General features: G+C 42.6%; 2 protein-coding genes across 3 annotated transcripts in view; one reads left to right on the top strand and one right to left on the bottom strand.

Moving 5' to 3' along the window:
* The first annotated feature begins 228 nt into the window (after positions 1 to 228).
* clul1 (clusterin-like 1 (retinal)) lies at positions 229 to 5266 on the top strand. Of its 2 annotated transcripts, none has more exons than XM_069157753.1 (9): positions 229 to 336; positions 1721 to 1864; positions 2150 to 2298; positions 2398 to 2568; positions 3124 to 3559; positions 3825 to 3947; positions 4051 to 4265; positions 4664 to 4842; positions 5044 to 5266. In XM_069157753.1, exons 2-9 carry the CDS (start codon positions 1762 to 1764, stop codon positions 5057 to 5059), a joined length of 1392 nt encoding a protein of 463 aa, XP_069013854.1. In that variant the 5' UTR covers positions 229 to 336; positions 1721 to 1761; the 3' UTR covers positions 5060 to 5266. The 2 variants fall into 2 exon arrangements, with proteins under 2 accessions (XP_069013854.1, XP_069013855.1); XM_069157754.1 differs by lacking the exon at positions 229 to 336 and adding an exon at positions 702 to 820.
* Positions 5267 to 6386: 1120 nt separating this feature from the next.
* Positions 6387 to 14239, bottom strand: part of yes1 (YES proto-oncogene 1, Src family tyrosine kinase) — a 30371-nt gene continuing 22518 nt past the window's right edge. Inside the window, exons 8-12 of the mRNA XM_069157747.1 lie at positions 13930 to 14109; positions 12203 to 12279; positions 11281 to 11434; positions 10436 to 10567; positions 6387 to 7357 (exon numbers count right to left, since the gene is read on the bottom strand). Of these exons, the coding sequence (XP_069013848.1) occupies positions 7149 to 7357; positions 10436 to 10567; positions 11281 to 11434; positions 12203 to 12279; positions 13930 to 14109 (752 nt within the window). The 3' untranslated portion in view covers positions 6387 to 7148. The remainder of the gene's footprint in view (positions 7358 to 10435; positions 10568 to 11280; positions 11435 to 12202; positions 12280 to 13929; positions 14110 to 14239) is intronic.

Genomic DNA, 14239 nt, shown 5'->3' with positions numbered 1-14239 from the left:
GTGCATTTCAACCATGAGGGTACAAAACCCAGAACAACAGGAATCAATAAAATACAATTTATTCAAGAAAGCCAAACTACAAAGTGCTATCAGTAAGTGCCCAAGTAAGCAGTAATATGACCAAGCATTCTCTAAAGGCTAAAACCAGCCTCCGACTCAGCATGTCGGGTTCTGGATTAATGGGCATCAACATCAAGCATAGACAGTAATAGGATGAAGCTCAAGTGGAAAAAGCACAAATAGACCTGGTCAGGTCAAGACAACCTGGTGACGACTGTCCAAACGGAACACTTTGTTTATATCTGTCAGCAGAGAAGCACCTTCAGACTTCAGCTGGTGAGTTTTCTGTGTTGTGATGACTCTTATGAGGCTATTTATTCTGAATTATTAGTCATAACTTTGCATTGTATAATAAACTTCAGTTGAATTGTATATTTAGTTAATATTTCCTACACTTTATTTTTTTTTTATCATTTGACTAGTCCATATCCCTCCTTGTTTTTCTAAAAGGATAATCAGGATTTACAGTGCGTTATGACGACACTCACTGGAACAACAGTTTTAAGCCTCTTTAAAACCCTTTTTTTTTTTTTTTAAAATCAGCAGGATACACTTATGTTACTGCTGCTCCGGGTCTGTTCGAGACAAAAGCTAGAGATGTTGTCAGTCGGATATAATATTGAAGTTTTTACCGCCAACCGAAATCCATAATGAAATAAGTCAAGTGAGTACGTCCCCATTTACCTTAAATCCCTGCTGGATGCCAATTTGTGTAACACGTCGCCGGGCAGAACTGAGGCAGGGACTCCAGTAAAGTCAGGTAAAAAGCAAACTGGCAGATCAACAAAATATGGTCTCAATCTCTTCAAGGTTTTCTGTTTTTTGGTTGTTTTTTTTTGGTGTATATTTGTGTGACTTGACGGAGCCTGACCTCCTGGCTCAGCAGAGGGCCCAGACGTAAAACACAGCTTGCCAAGTTTTCAAGCTGAGATGCAGCCTATGATGTGTCTTATTAGGCGCTCTCCCCCTGCTGCTGTTGACCTCTTCATGGTATGGCTCAGTAAAAACAAAACGCAGTCAGCTGAATGAATAAAAGGACACACGAAAAGAGGGAAAAAGAAGACCTCATTTGAGTTATTGTGATGCAATGGCAGCAGATTACACTGTTAGACTAAAGAGAAACAACAAAAGATCAACACATTGATCACTATTCTGTGCAGGAACTTTACCGCTCAAAAGTAATCTGTAAATAACATACGCATATTTTTATGTCCCAGAAACTTTTAATGATTCCTAACATAAGGAGGGGATTGTTGCGTCTAGAATTGGACGCATAACTGTTCAAGGTTAAGCAGAAATGCACCTTTACGGTTTAAAAATCAGCTGTACCAGCAACTGGTATCTGATATCCAAGGAGGAGTGAGACGATTGAGTTCTGTTGGTCCAGATGGAAGTGCAGCACCACCAAGTGGCAGACTTCCTCATGACCACAAGCAGGGTTGTTGATGTTTAATCATGCTCAAGGTCAGATCCTATTAACTTTCTAGATCTGGCTGGAGGAGCACCTGTTTGAGTTTCTTAACTTGAGCTTTGCGTCTGGATACACGTGCGCATGCACATGGAGCTGTGACACTTGCGTTCGTCTGCCAGTGTGCAAATGTGAGTCTGCATCAGTGTGTTCAATCATAAACTCGGAAATGTTCCTGTCGTGTGCTTTCAGAGTCAAGTTTCTCCCGTCAGACACTGTGACTGAGCTCCAGGATGAAGCTCCTGCTCGGTTTGACCGTTTTGGTGGTGACACTGGGTGTCTTTAACTCTGCTCCTGCGGACCAACCAGAGGGCATCTCAGAGGACACCTTAAGACGTGAGCTGGCAGAGCAGAACCTCTTCCAAGCTGTGACAGTAGAGCCCTAAAAATCATTGTTTTGATCAAGAAGGCCAGCTTTATAGAGCTAATCTGATTATTTCTAAATTTAAAGATATATATATATATATATATATATATATATATATATATATATATATACACAACTTTGATGTCACTGATGGTACATTTTTCCTTTCTGCTCCGACTATTAGAAATTAAGTTGTACTGAGTGTTTATATGCACATCGTATCCAGATTTGTCCCTCCTCCTCGTCCCTTTCAGAGTTGTCGGTGGACGGTGAGAAGCTTGTGGACGAGGAGGTGAGGAGAGCTCTGTATGGGGTGAAGCAGATGAAGGAGGTGATGTGGAGGAACGAGCAGAAGCACGAACACCTCATGAAGTCTCTGAGACACAGCAGTGACAAGAAGAAGGTAATACTAACATGAACTGACCTGAGAAACGAAAAAAAAAAAAAAAAAAAAAAAAAACAATGATGAAAAGATGTAAAGTGTTCCTGTTTCTACCACCAGGGGGCAGCCCAGCTGGCTAAGGAGGTGACCGAGAAGCTGGAGGAGGCGGAGGAGCAGTGCAAAGACTCCCTGCAGTCTGAGTGGGAGGAGTGCCGGCCCTGTCTGGAGGATGCCTGCAAGAGCTTCTACACGTCCACCTGCCGCAGGGGATTCGCCACTTTCCACGCTAAAGTATCTTACTCTAACTTTCAAACTCGTCCTACAATGTAGCTGGAAATAAAAAATAAAAAAATAGGGTGTTTGTCAGATGAAACCTTACCTTGTTGTAGCCGGAGCCATCTTCTCTCCATTTCCCGAGGTGGTAATTTCAGTCAAACACTGCGTTAACAAACAAGATGAAGGGGATACGTGTTAATGACTAAAATCGCCTGCATGCCTTAGTAATGAATGACACCATCTGAAAATAAAACACAAACCCATTTCCTTGTGTGGCCCCCAGATTAGAAGACGCCTTTTAAACTTGAGTCACAAAATGCTTCACATTAAACAAGACATTAAAACAAAACGACCTGTGAATTCAAACAAGCCTAAAAATCCAACGACACAATGATCGTACAAAACAACCATTAAAACAAATTAAAACGCAGTAAAAAAAAATACATCAAAGTGGATCACTAAAATCAGAAAAGAGATTTAAATGATGTCACCGACACCGCGGACTTTATTTCTGACCTCATTTCCAAATAACAGTCAAATAAACGTACTTCTATTAAATCCGTGTTGTAGGTGGGAAACTTTTTCCAACGCGTTTCCAAGACCTTCGGCCCCCGAGAGCCCAGCCTGGACGCCGGGGACATCCTGGTGAACCAGGGCCCCGACAACACGGACACGGAGGTGGTCAGGATCGAGGATTCCTTCAAACGTCTGATCGGCAAGGTGGGCACGATGGTGAACCGCAGCGTCACCCTGGTCTCCGAGATGAGCAGCAGGCTCGACAAAGTCCTCCAGAGAGCCTTTCTGAACGAAACCGACGCCCGGACGGGGGAGACCTCCCCCGACCTGTACTACCCGGGCCACGACTCGGGCTACCTGGAGGGCGTGGGCCTCGAGGAGGTGCTGGAGTCCTTCTTTGACTTCGGCAAGAGTGTGGTGGAGGAGTTCGGCGCCGTGGTGACCCAGGCGATCGACGACGTGCACAAGGCGGTGGCGGAGAAGGGGAAAGGTGCGGTGGGGCGTGAGGCTCTGCAAACTTGTTGGTATTAAGAGAAACTGGAATCTTAAAAAAAAAAAACACAAAAAAAACAGCCGGTGAAACGTGTTGCAGCTTAGCTTTTCATATCTGGAAGTATAAGTACGTTCCAAAAGATCCCGTCTGTTTCTTTTCTTGAATATTTAGATGTTAAAAAAAAAGAAAAAAAAAAGAGATCGTCTAAACACCCTGTCAATCAACAAACAATACTTTTTTTTTGTTTGTTTGTTTGGTCCAGAGCGAAAAGGTTTCTCTCGTTTCCTGCTGAACAGGAAGTTGTGCAAAGACCTCCGCAAACAGACCTCGGAGTGCTGGCAGCTACAGAACCAGTGCGAGAGCTGCCAGGGAGCTCTGCTCACAGGTGACGCACCACGTTACGTTTATTCCAACCAATACATTTATTATTATTATTTATTATTATTATTATTTATACAAACAACGGCTCTTCTTCTCGCCGTCTCCAGAGTGTCCCAGCGTTCGGGAGCTGCACGTGGAGCTGGACGAAGTGTCCCAGCTGCTGGACGTCTCCAAGGAGCAGTACGACGAGATCTTTTCGATTGTCCAACGCCACACCGATGAGACGGTCAGCTGGCTCAGCAGCATGGCGGCTGAATTCAGCTGGGTGGCTCAGGTTGGGAGCAACAGCAGCACTCCTCAGAATATCTTCCGCGTCACCACGGTGAGCAGCGGCGGGACTGAGGGGTGGGGAGGGGGGGGGGGAGGGGGGAGAGACACGTGTGAGGAGGTCGACGGGGAGGGGGAGGGGGGGGGGGGATCATGATGAAACCAGAAACGGACAAAATAAATCATCGGGTTTTCTTCAAGCCAGATGGAGATATATCTGTAGATGACTTTCACGGTAACCTTGAGTTGAAGATGTTATTTCAAAAATATCCTTTAAATATTTGTTGATATCTAGAAGAAAAATAAATACAAACTTAGGAAAAGTGGTGAGAAATACATTTCTGGATATTTTTTTTTTTTATTTTATTTTTTTATACAGGTATAAAAAGTGTCAGTATCCAATGACGGTGGCTGGTGTGAATAAAATATAACACGACTTCTTCCACTCGCCAGGTGGCGCCAAAGAGCCACGAGGAGCAGAACTTGTCTGTAACCGAGACCAAGGTGGAGGTGAACATCCTAAACTCTCCCTCACTCATCCTCACCGTTCCTGGTGAGCTGGAGCTGCAGGACCCGGCCTTCATCCAGTACGTGATCCAGGAGGCTCTGGACAAGTACAGGGAGATGGTCAGGTCAGGACTTCAATCATTCGTGCAACACATTTCAAATCATAAGGTTGAATTTTACAAGCGTTGTTCACATTTCTCCAGAGGGTTTTTTCACCTTTTTCCGTAAAGAAGGTATATGTTGGTCATTAAATTCAGGCAAAAGTGTGCTTTTTTTCTAAGTTATAGTTCAATTACAGAAATAATGTGTTCTCTTGTTTTTTACAGGTTTGAGGACGAGTAAAACGTCAGTGTCTTCCTCTTCTTCAGCACTTTTTCGTGAACAGAACTAGATTGTGTTTGTTTAGAAGGCATCACCTGGTTGAAATGTATATGTACTACAAATTAACCATAATAATCATTGGTATGCACTGAATGTAAAAAAAAAACAAGAGGTAAATGAACTTCTTAACTGATGTCAAATGACGTAAATAAATAAAGGCCGAGTGTGAAACGACGTCTTCGATGTGAATCTTTTCACTTGACAATAACAACAAGAACTGAAGGAAACTTTTTTTGAGTAAAACTTTTATTTTTTTTCTGTACAAAATCATATTAGTTATCATTCTCATTAATTTCATTATTCATGTCCCCAACTAATTCAAGTCCCTGCTTTTAGGAACAATCACATGTTACGTGAGTGACGCACAGAAAGAAATACAAAAAAAAAACCTCCCCAAAGTTCACATCTTTGTAGCGTTCGTACTGAAACTTCTCAAAATTTCCCAACACACACGCGCAAGCACACACACACACACACCCCCGCGCACACACACACACACACACACCCACCCCCGGACAGAAAGTGGAAGTACCTCTATGAATCTGTTATTGGACTTTTCAATATTAATAAAAAGCACGATAAAGCCCTGCCTGGACCACAGTCTGTGGGAGGTGTTTGTTTTGTTTGTCTGGTTTTTTGAAGAGATCCATCATCTCTACCACTGGGAAGAGAAATACAAAAAATAAAAAATAAATGAAAGGGGAGCTCCACACATACGAATACCATTCGAGGCGTTTCATTTAACATCACTGGATGGCTTTTTTTTTTTTTTTTTTCTCTCCGTGCATTTAAAAATAAAGAGATTTGTTTTCCAACCTAGTTGTTGTAGCTTTGGACGACAGAACCGAGGTCATCGCAGGTTTATGGGAAGAAAAAGAGAAACAAAATACCACAGCTCGATGTATGTTGTAAATTCGATATAGCCCTTTACCATCGGTCACGGGCTAACTCCTCTACTGCAACATTTAACTGTGCAGATGTGTGCAAGATAAAGAGAAATATGTTAGAATCTTTTATAGCCATCAGAGCTGAGCACTAAAAAAAAAAAAAAATCCACAAGATGCTAATTTCAGAAGACAAATGAACTCGATGGGAATTAAAATTTCACTGCTGACATTTCTAATCATTTCTAAAATGTTAATCAGGAAAACTGTTTGCGCATGTAAATGATCAAAATACCTCTTTCTGATTTCAAGTCCCCGAATAAATGAAAAAAAAACAAAAAAAAAACAAAGTAAAAGCGAAATAAACTGACAGAATTTGCCATTCAAGGGACCATTAAAAAGAATCATAAAAAAACACTTCTTTTATTCTCATTCGTCCACCTGATCACACCTGCTAAAAATACTTTTTTTTTTTTTATACATACTGTATGTACATCTGCTTTGATCTCCCAGTACATTCTTGCATCCATACAGCACACCTGGTTTCATTTACTTCACCTCACGATTCTCCGTCGAAGCCTTACAGTCACAGCGCATACTTGACATGCTCAACCAACGTCATTGGTCACTTTGAAAAACATACCTTTTCAACCTGCTTATTCAAACCAAATTCATTTACATATAAAAGATCTGAACTCCAATATCAAAGACTCCCGTTGTAAAATAAAAAGTGGGGAATTGAAGGAAGGTGGGGGAACTTATCATTAAAAAAAGTTAAAAAAAAAAATAAAAAAAAACCATCTACAAATAGCTATTCATTTGAAATCCCACTCTTTTTTGATCACAGTGTTGTGGCCAGCCCATATAGATTATTCTAATTAGCAAAGTTCCCAGAGCTTAACATACCAGCACCAGTTTGTACACTCAGACACTTCCCCAAATATTTGGTCCCCAGGTACGCAGGGGACAAATCTCTACAACCCAAAACATTTGCAGGTATGCCGACGTCATTGTGGACTCGTTTGTAAAACCTCTTTCACTGCAGCTTCTGCACAGCCTTTGCAGCCTTGTCTGAACTTCTCTGATGTCCCAAGTTTTGATCTCTACTTTTGTACCTTTTGTATGCCAGAGTCCCCCCTCCCCCCTCCCCCCCAGGTCCCTCCGGACTAGAGGTTGTCGCCCGGCTGGTATTGTGGCTCCGTGGCTGTGAAGTAGTCCTCTAAAAAGGACTGGATGTACTCGAAGGTCGGCCTTTCGTCTGGCTCCTTCTTCCAGCAGTGCCTCATCAGCTCGTGGAGGGACTCGGGGCACCCCTGAGGGCAGGGCATGCGGTAACCTCGTTCGACCTGCTCAAGTACCTCTCGATTCACCATACCTAGAAAATGTACAAAAAGAAATACGGAAAAATATAATATGAAGAGACAGCATTTATATCGCATATTCATCCAAAGTGGTTTAAATTGCCTCAAGCAAGATCCATTGAGAAAAATGACACTTACACATGCAGGCAAGAAGAGCCAGGGATCAAACACCCACTCTACCTGCTGAGCCACAGCCATCCCTACAATGAATATAAATGCACCTCCGTACACACCGCACTTGGTTTTATACCTCGAATACTGTCGGTGTAAAGTTTGTGTTCTCTAATGATTTCAATTTTGCCGATTGTATTTTGTTATCTCCTTTAAAAAAATAAAAGTGTCTTATTTTGAAGGGACTACAATCACGTTTAAACCGAAGGCACCAAAAACGTAAAGTAATGGATGAACAGTACTGCGACTGCAGTGATTTAGGATGAGAGCATAATTCGAGTTTAACGCTGATCCAAAGTGCCGTGTAATTTATTTGGGGGCTTGTAATTCTCGGTTCATGTATTCCAGATTTAATTAGCTTGATAACTTTGTGCTGCTTTTAGCCAAGCAGCATAGCTTGGGTACGCAGTCACACAGAGCTTTTGTTTTTCTTTTAGGTTGGTTAAACAACAAGAAATAAACTGCAATAGACCGACAGTCAAAACCTCATTTTTAATCCACGAAGATGCTCTGATGCGTGTAAAAAAATAATGAAACAACAGAAAGAGATTCTGGGTGTAAAATAGTCTTCAAATGTTATAAAAAGAAAATGATCTTATTAAAAAAAAAATAAAAAATACCCCCCAAATTGGTGAATTTCCCGTCAGTGTGACTTATGTTCTCTGTGGGTCAAAAGTTTTAATGATGAAATCCCCCAGTGTGCAGCCTGATACAGAAGAAAGCGTCACTGTCATGCGGCTGACAGTAGGAGTGAACGCCCACGTGAACCACTGTGCTCAGTTTAAAAAAAAAAAAAAAAAAGGCTCATAAAACATCCACTACCTGGCAGGAAGTTAAGTCATTATTTCCTGAAAGACTTGGAGTCCATTTTTAACTTGAAACGCCTACAGGGCAATGACATTGTGAGGGGTGTGAAGAAATATAATGTGATAAAAGAAAAAAAAAGATGTGCCGGTGTTGTCTGGCTTTGTTACTCATAAACCACAAACCGAGCCAGAAATGTGTTAGTCATGGATTCAGATCTCAAACTGAACAGCCGTATGAAGACAATTACAAAAATCAGCCTGCTATCACCTGAAGAATATATCAATCTGTTGAATTTATGTCTCAACAGGATTAGGAAAACTCGTCCACGCATTCATCTTCAGTGAGACTCGACTCTTGTAACGGTGTGTTTACAGGTCTCTGTAAAAAGGTCAATCAGACAGCTGCAGCTCGAGTCCTCACTGAGACCAAGAAAGTGGATCACATCACTCCAGTTCTGAGGTCTTTTCACTGGCTTCCTGTCCAACAAACAATTGACTTTAAAACCCTGCTGTTGGTTTATAAGGCACTGAATGGTTTAGGGCCAAAATACATTTGTGATCTGCTGCTACCTTATGAACCCTCCAGACCCCTCAGCTCGTCTGGGACGAGTCTCCTTCCTGTCCCCAGAGTCAGAACTAAACATGGAGAAGCAGCGTTCACTTTTTCTGCTCCACATATCTGGAACAAACTCCCAGAAACCTGCAGGTCTGCTGACACTCTCAGCTGCTTCAAATCAAGACTGAAGACTTTTCTGTTCGCTGCCTGTCACTGAACCAGATTTGAGGATGTTTTAAACTACACTGTAACTTTTATCCTATTTTTAGCTTGCTTAATGTTTTAATCACCGTTTTTAAATGTCCTTTTCCTTTGCCTGATGTTTTGATGCTTTTGATGGTTTTATGTGAAGCACTATGAATTGCCCTGTTGTTGAAATGTGCTGTGCAAATAAACTTGCCGGGCCTGAACAAACAAACAAAACAGTATTGGTTCATCTTCCGGCCCCTTCCTGTCCTTCTCCAGCACCGGTCGTGGAGTCCTTCCCAAGACAGGAAGACGGCGGTCGTGAACCCTGTGACACGGCGCAGAGAGCGCTCCGTGGGGAGCTCGATTGCAGCTAAAAGAGGTTATGACACAGAGTCAGTGGCATGGCCACAGACGCTTCCCCCCTCCATCTCTCTGTGGGAGAGTGGGGATCAGATTATCTCACACTCGCAGAGAGGAAGGGCCCACAGCAACTGTTGAGAGCGGGATATGGTGGCAGCGGTATGTCGGATGCTGAGGCGTCAACATGATTTATGTCTTACGTCTGAAAATCTCAGCTCTAATGACACGTCTGTCACATATCTGTGTATACATTTCTATATATATACCCAAAACTGAAATAGAAAGCTAAACTGATGACAGATGATGTGTTCCCATGCGGACGCTTCGTATACCTGCCTGAAAATGCTTCTGCACTGTCAAGCAAGGGATTCAAACACAGGCAACGGCAAGACAGGAGCCTCAAATGCGGGATATACTACACTCCTGAGGAGGAAAAACGAGGCCCGGCCCCCCGAATCTGCAGCTCGGGGGTGAATTAATTAGACTGAATGACTTGCACTGAAACAGAGAAGGCCATGGGAGCCAGATGGCCCTCGACAAGAGATGCCGGTTAAGTCTGCCATATGGCGCGCTCTGTAACCAGTGCCAGTCGAGCGCTGGTATCAGCACGCTGCAGTGCCGCTCTCCCACAGCAGGGGGCAGACACGAGGTGACAGACTGCGACAGGGAGCTGGAGATCACATACGCGAGGGTACTTTCCCATGGACTCATAAGTCACAAGCCACCTGCGTTGATTCGCATCGCCCACGTGCATTTCTATTCTGATCCGCACGCGTGAGAAATTAAAAGCTTTAGACGATCGGGGATGAGAATAGCACGTTGGATTAATCCTGAGGCAACGATGGATGATTTATTTCCCACGAGGAACTTTTAAGCACTCCGTTCATGTTCTTTGCCTTTAACATAATCAAGATAATGAGTTTTTCTTTTTTTTTTTTTTAAGAAAAGGAGGACCAAGCAGCCTCCTGTGGTGAAATGATGGGTACATATCTGTACGTGTGCTGCCTTACCTGGGTATGGGACTCTGCCCTTGGTCACCAGTTCAGTCAGTAGTATACCAAACGACCACACGTCTGATTTGATAGTAAAGCGGCCGTATAGCGCAGCTTCAGGGGCCGTCCACTTGATGGGGAATTTAGCGCCTGGGAAAGAGGAACAAAAAGATGAGTCAAGCAGATGGAAAAAGGTCTTAAAATAATCAATGAGTTCATCTCATCGCTGGTTGATTTGCTGAGTATTTTCTAAGAAAATGTACGATATTAATAGTCCGAGAAAAAAAAAAAAAGGAAATAAGTGCCGCTTTGTCCTTTTCTTTCCGAGTTCTCAAACCACAGACTGTTTAGGATTTTGCTTGAAAAAAACAAATACTTAACTGATTATCAAAATGATCGACAATAGATTTCCTAATAACTGATTATTCAACTAAACCTTTTCAGCTCTAAATATGAGTAACATCGTGTGCACCGTTCCTTCGGTTCATATGAGGATCGATTGTTAGTTACGAAACCTGCTAATGAGGCTGCAAATAAGAATCCTTTTTAATTACTGGTTAATCTCATGATTCTATTTTTGATTAATATTTTTTTATTGCATTACCTAAAATCCTCTTTTACTACTTCAAATTGTTTTAGTTTTTTTTTTTCTTTCGCTGAGCCAACAGACCAACGATTCAATCAACTGATATGTTCTCACTGCAAACGCTGCGTTAAGTTGCCGTCATGTTAAGAGCTAAACTGAAGGATCAGCGTAGGCGTTAAGGGGTTCAGAATGAATGCGTCCTCTATTCATAGCCAGAACAGATCCTCACAAATGCAGACTAACAAACTCGAGTGCATCCACTTCCTGGAACACTCACCTTGTCTGGCGGTGTACTCGTTGTCCTCGATGAGCCGGGCCAGGCCAAAGTCGGCGATCTTGCACACCAGGTTGTCTGCCACCAGAATGTTGGCAGCTCTCAGGTCCCGGTGGATGTAGTTCATCCTCTCGATGAAGGCCATGCCGTCCGCGATCTGGGACGGGATTGGACGGGGCAGACGGGGACGGAGGGGACATCAATAACAGAAAATAACATCAGGATGCAGCCAAATTAACGGAGTCAGGGAGCCAATCTGAAAATATTTGGCAAAAATAAATTGAGAAAAACACTTTGGGAAAACTACACTTCATTGATGTTAGATTTTAGTCTGACGCAGATGGAAACGCACAACGTAAAGTAAAATGTGCATTTGTGACAACAATCGGACAAATCTTGAACACCGCTATCGAGCACCTTCTCACACTGGCTGTGAACCCCCTGCGAGGCGTCTCTGGGTTTCAGCCCGTGTCAGACTAATTCTCAAGCACTTTTCCACTCTGCTGAGTGGAGAGAGAGGGGAGAGGCGAGGGAGCCTGGGAGCCCGAAGAGGCGAATTAAGAACGGATCACAGTGGGTGACTGAAGCAGCGAGCTTAAGTGGCCTCTGGTGAGCAGTGTTTAAGTGCGACAGGCAGTTAAGTGGTGGAGAACGAGTGGAGGCACACACCGCAGTGAGGAGGAAGAGGAAGACTGGGGAGGGTAGATATTGAATAAATGTGGCAGCCAGATGGAAAACAAGTATTCAAAGGGCCTGGATATTTGACTCGCACACATCTACACACACACAAACGCACACGGCTGGAAAGTTGCCCACGTGAAGCTTTTTCTTTCCTTTCCCTCAGACGGAGTTAAAACAGCGGCCGGGCAGGTGAGAGGCGAAGGAGGCTCGTGTTCGTGTTTTAGACGCCGTGTTCTGATCCTACCTGTGAAGCCATGTCCACCAGCTGGGGCAGCTTCAAATACTTTCCATCTCCCTCCTTCAGGAAGTCCAGTAAACTACCTGTCAAGAGTTTAGAAAGACTACCGTCAGGCAGGATCGATACATCAGTCTGTGCAGGGTGTAAACACAACACAAAAACCAGAGCAGCTTCAGTTGAGACAACAGTTCAGCATCTTCACACTCACAGGCAACACGACTGTGTTATCAAAGTTCAGTTCAGTTCTCTTTCCTGTTGATCTTTAATGGTCTCACAGCTGGTTTGACTTAAATTAGAGTCATAATAAGAGCTTCAGTCCACTTCAAATGGTCCAACTAATTTACATTAACGGGCGCGTATCACCGGAAATTCTTCTCACATTAGGCCTGTCGCAGTTATTACATAATCGCCCGATCACATTTATTTGAGCTGACCACATCCCTTTACATAATTGTGGAATGATTTCCTTTTATCTGTATGAAAGTCCTCTGAATGAAATTGAGAGAAATTTCATATTCCCATCACTATTTACACATCCTTTGCGCGGTGCTCTTAGTTGCGGCCTCTTCTGCTTTGGTTTCATTGCACTCGAGTGGAGAATTACCACCATTATTAGTACATTTAGTTTGTTATTTATGTCATATCTACCCGGTATACAAAGCAAAAAAACAGAAATGTGATTTTCATTTATGTGCCCTTCTTCATTTGATGTTGCATTAAACTATGATGATGCTTTTACTGTAATAATGGCTCGAAATGAACAGAAAAGGAAAATTTAAGAGTTGATCATAATTACTTGTATGACCGTAATCATCACCAAAACAGCCCAACTCGTATACATATTTTATCAGAAATGATTAAAGGAGCCAGTGATAAAATCTGAATGTGTTAAAATGGCAGAAATTCAAAGCTTCAGTATTTTAACCAGCATCACATTGAAATCCTTCATCTCATTTCCTTTTACCGTATATCACAATGTAACAGCTGCATTTGTATTAACTCTGACACTGATATTACATACATATTGTTTGCTAAGCGTCATTCAGAATGGCATCAGTGTCACGCTTGGCTGATGTGTAATCACCGGGATAAATCTGAAAAGAGCTGTGGAAGCAAAGAATGACACTTTGAGAGCTCTGATCAAATTTCCATTCGGTTTCTGTTGTTACATCAAAACATTGACTGTGCTGATGTTTTCCTCCAACAAAGTGCAGCTGAAACAAACATCTACTGCTTTTCTCTCCAAGATGTCTCCTGCGTCACTGTAGAGTCAGTTCTCATCATTTGTGAACTGGAGGTTTCAAGTTATCACATCACTCTTGAGTAAGTTGCATATTCAACGACGACTGACTCCCAAAAGAACTCTTGATTTCGCAAAACCACCCTCATTCTAAAAACTCTGCTCACGTCTAATTCTGCAGAGTAAAGATGAGAAATCCAAGTGATGTAACTAGAGGTAAGAAGGAGTTTTGAGTGGAAGACTTTAAAATAATCCTGAAATCTTGATTTTTAGATGGAGCTCGCCTGGTTTATGTAAGTTGCACTCGTCAAAAAGAACAGAGATCCAGTCCATAATGATCTGTTATAATTATAATTTAGAGGCCCCACTCTGGAGCCCTTGTAAAGTGTAATTGCTTTACAAACCTATCAACTGTCATATATTTCAATGCAGCAAATTGGGTGTTTGTCTTTTCGAGTTTGTCTCCACAACTTTGAGTTTGACCCGTTCTCACCTTTGCCCATAAACTCGGTGACGATGTAGATTGGCTCCTCGGACACCACAGCGTACAGAGGCACCAGTTTGTCGTGTCTGAGCTTCTTCATGATCTGAGCCTCCTGCAGGAACGCCTCCGGAGACATGGTGCCCGGCTTCAGGGTCTTGATCGCCACCTTAGTGGTGCCATTCCACGTGCCTGTATAAAAAAAAAAAAAAAACATAATGAAAACAAAATTATCACTCCTGCTCGAGATGTTGTATTTTGAATCAAAGACATTTCAGATTTATAAAGCGTAAAACTAGAACTCTGCAAGGCACGTTTTGCA

The sequence above is a fragment of the Embiotoca jacksoni genome, unplaced genomic scaffold (genome assembly GCF_022577435.1).
Source record: "Embiotoca jacksoni isolate LCO1_2020_lvr unplaced genomic scaffold, fEmbJac1.0.p SCAF_22, whole genome shotgun sequence".
Taxonomy (NCBI): domain Eukaryota; kingdom Metazoa; phylum Chordata; class Actinopteri; family Embiotocidae; genus Embiotoca; species Embiotoca jacksoni.
The sequence above is the reverse complement of the archived record's forward strand: the minus strand, read 5'-3'. Positions and strand labels throughout refer to the sequence as shown.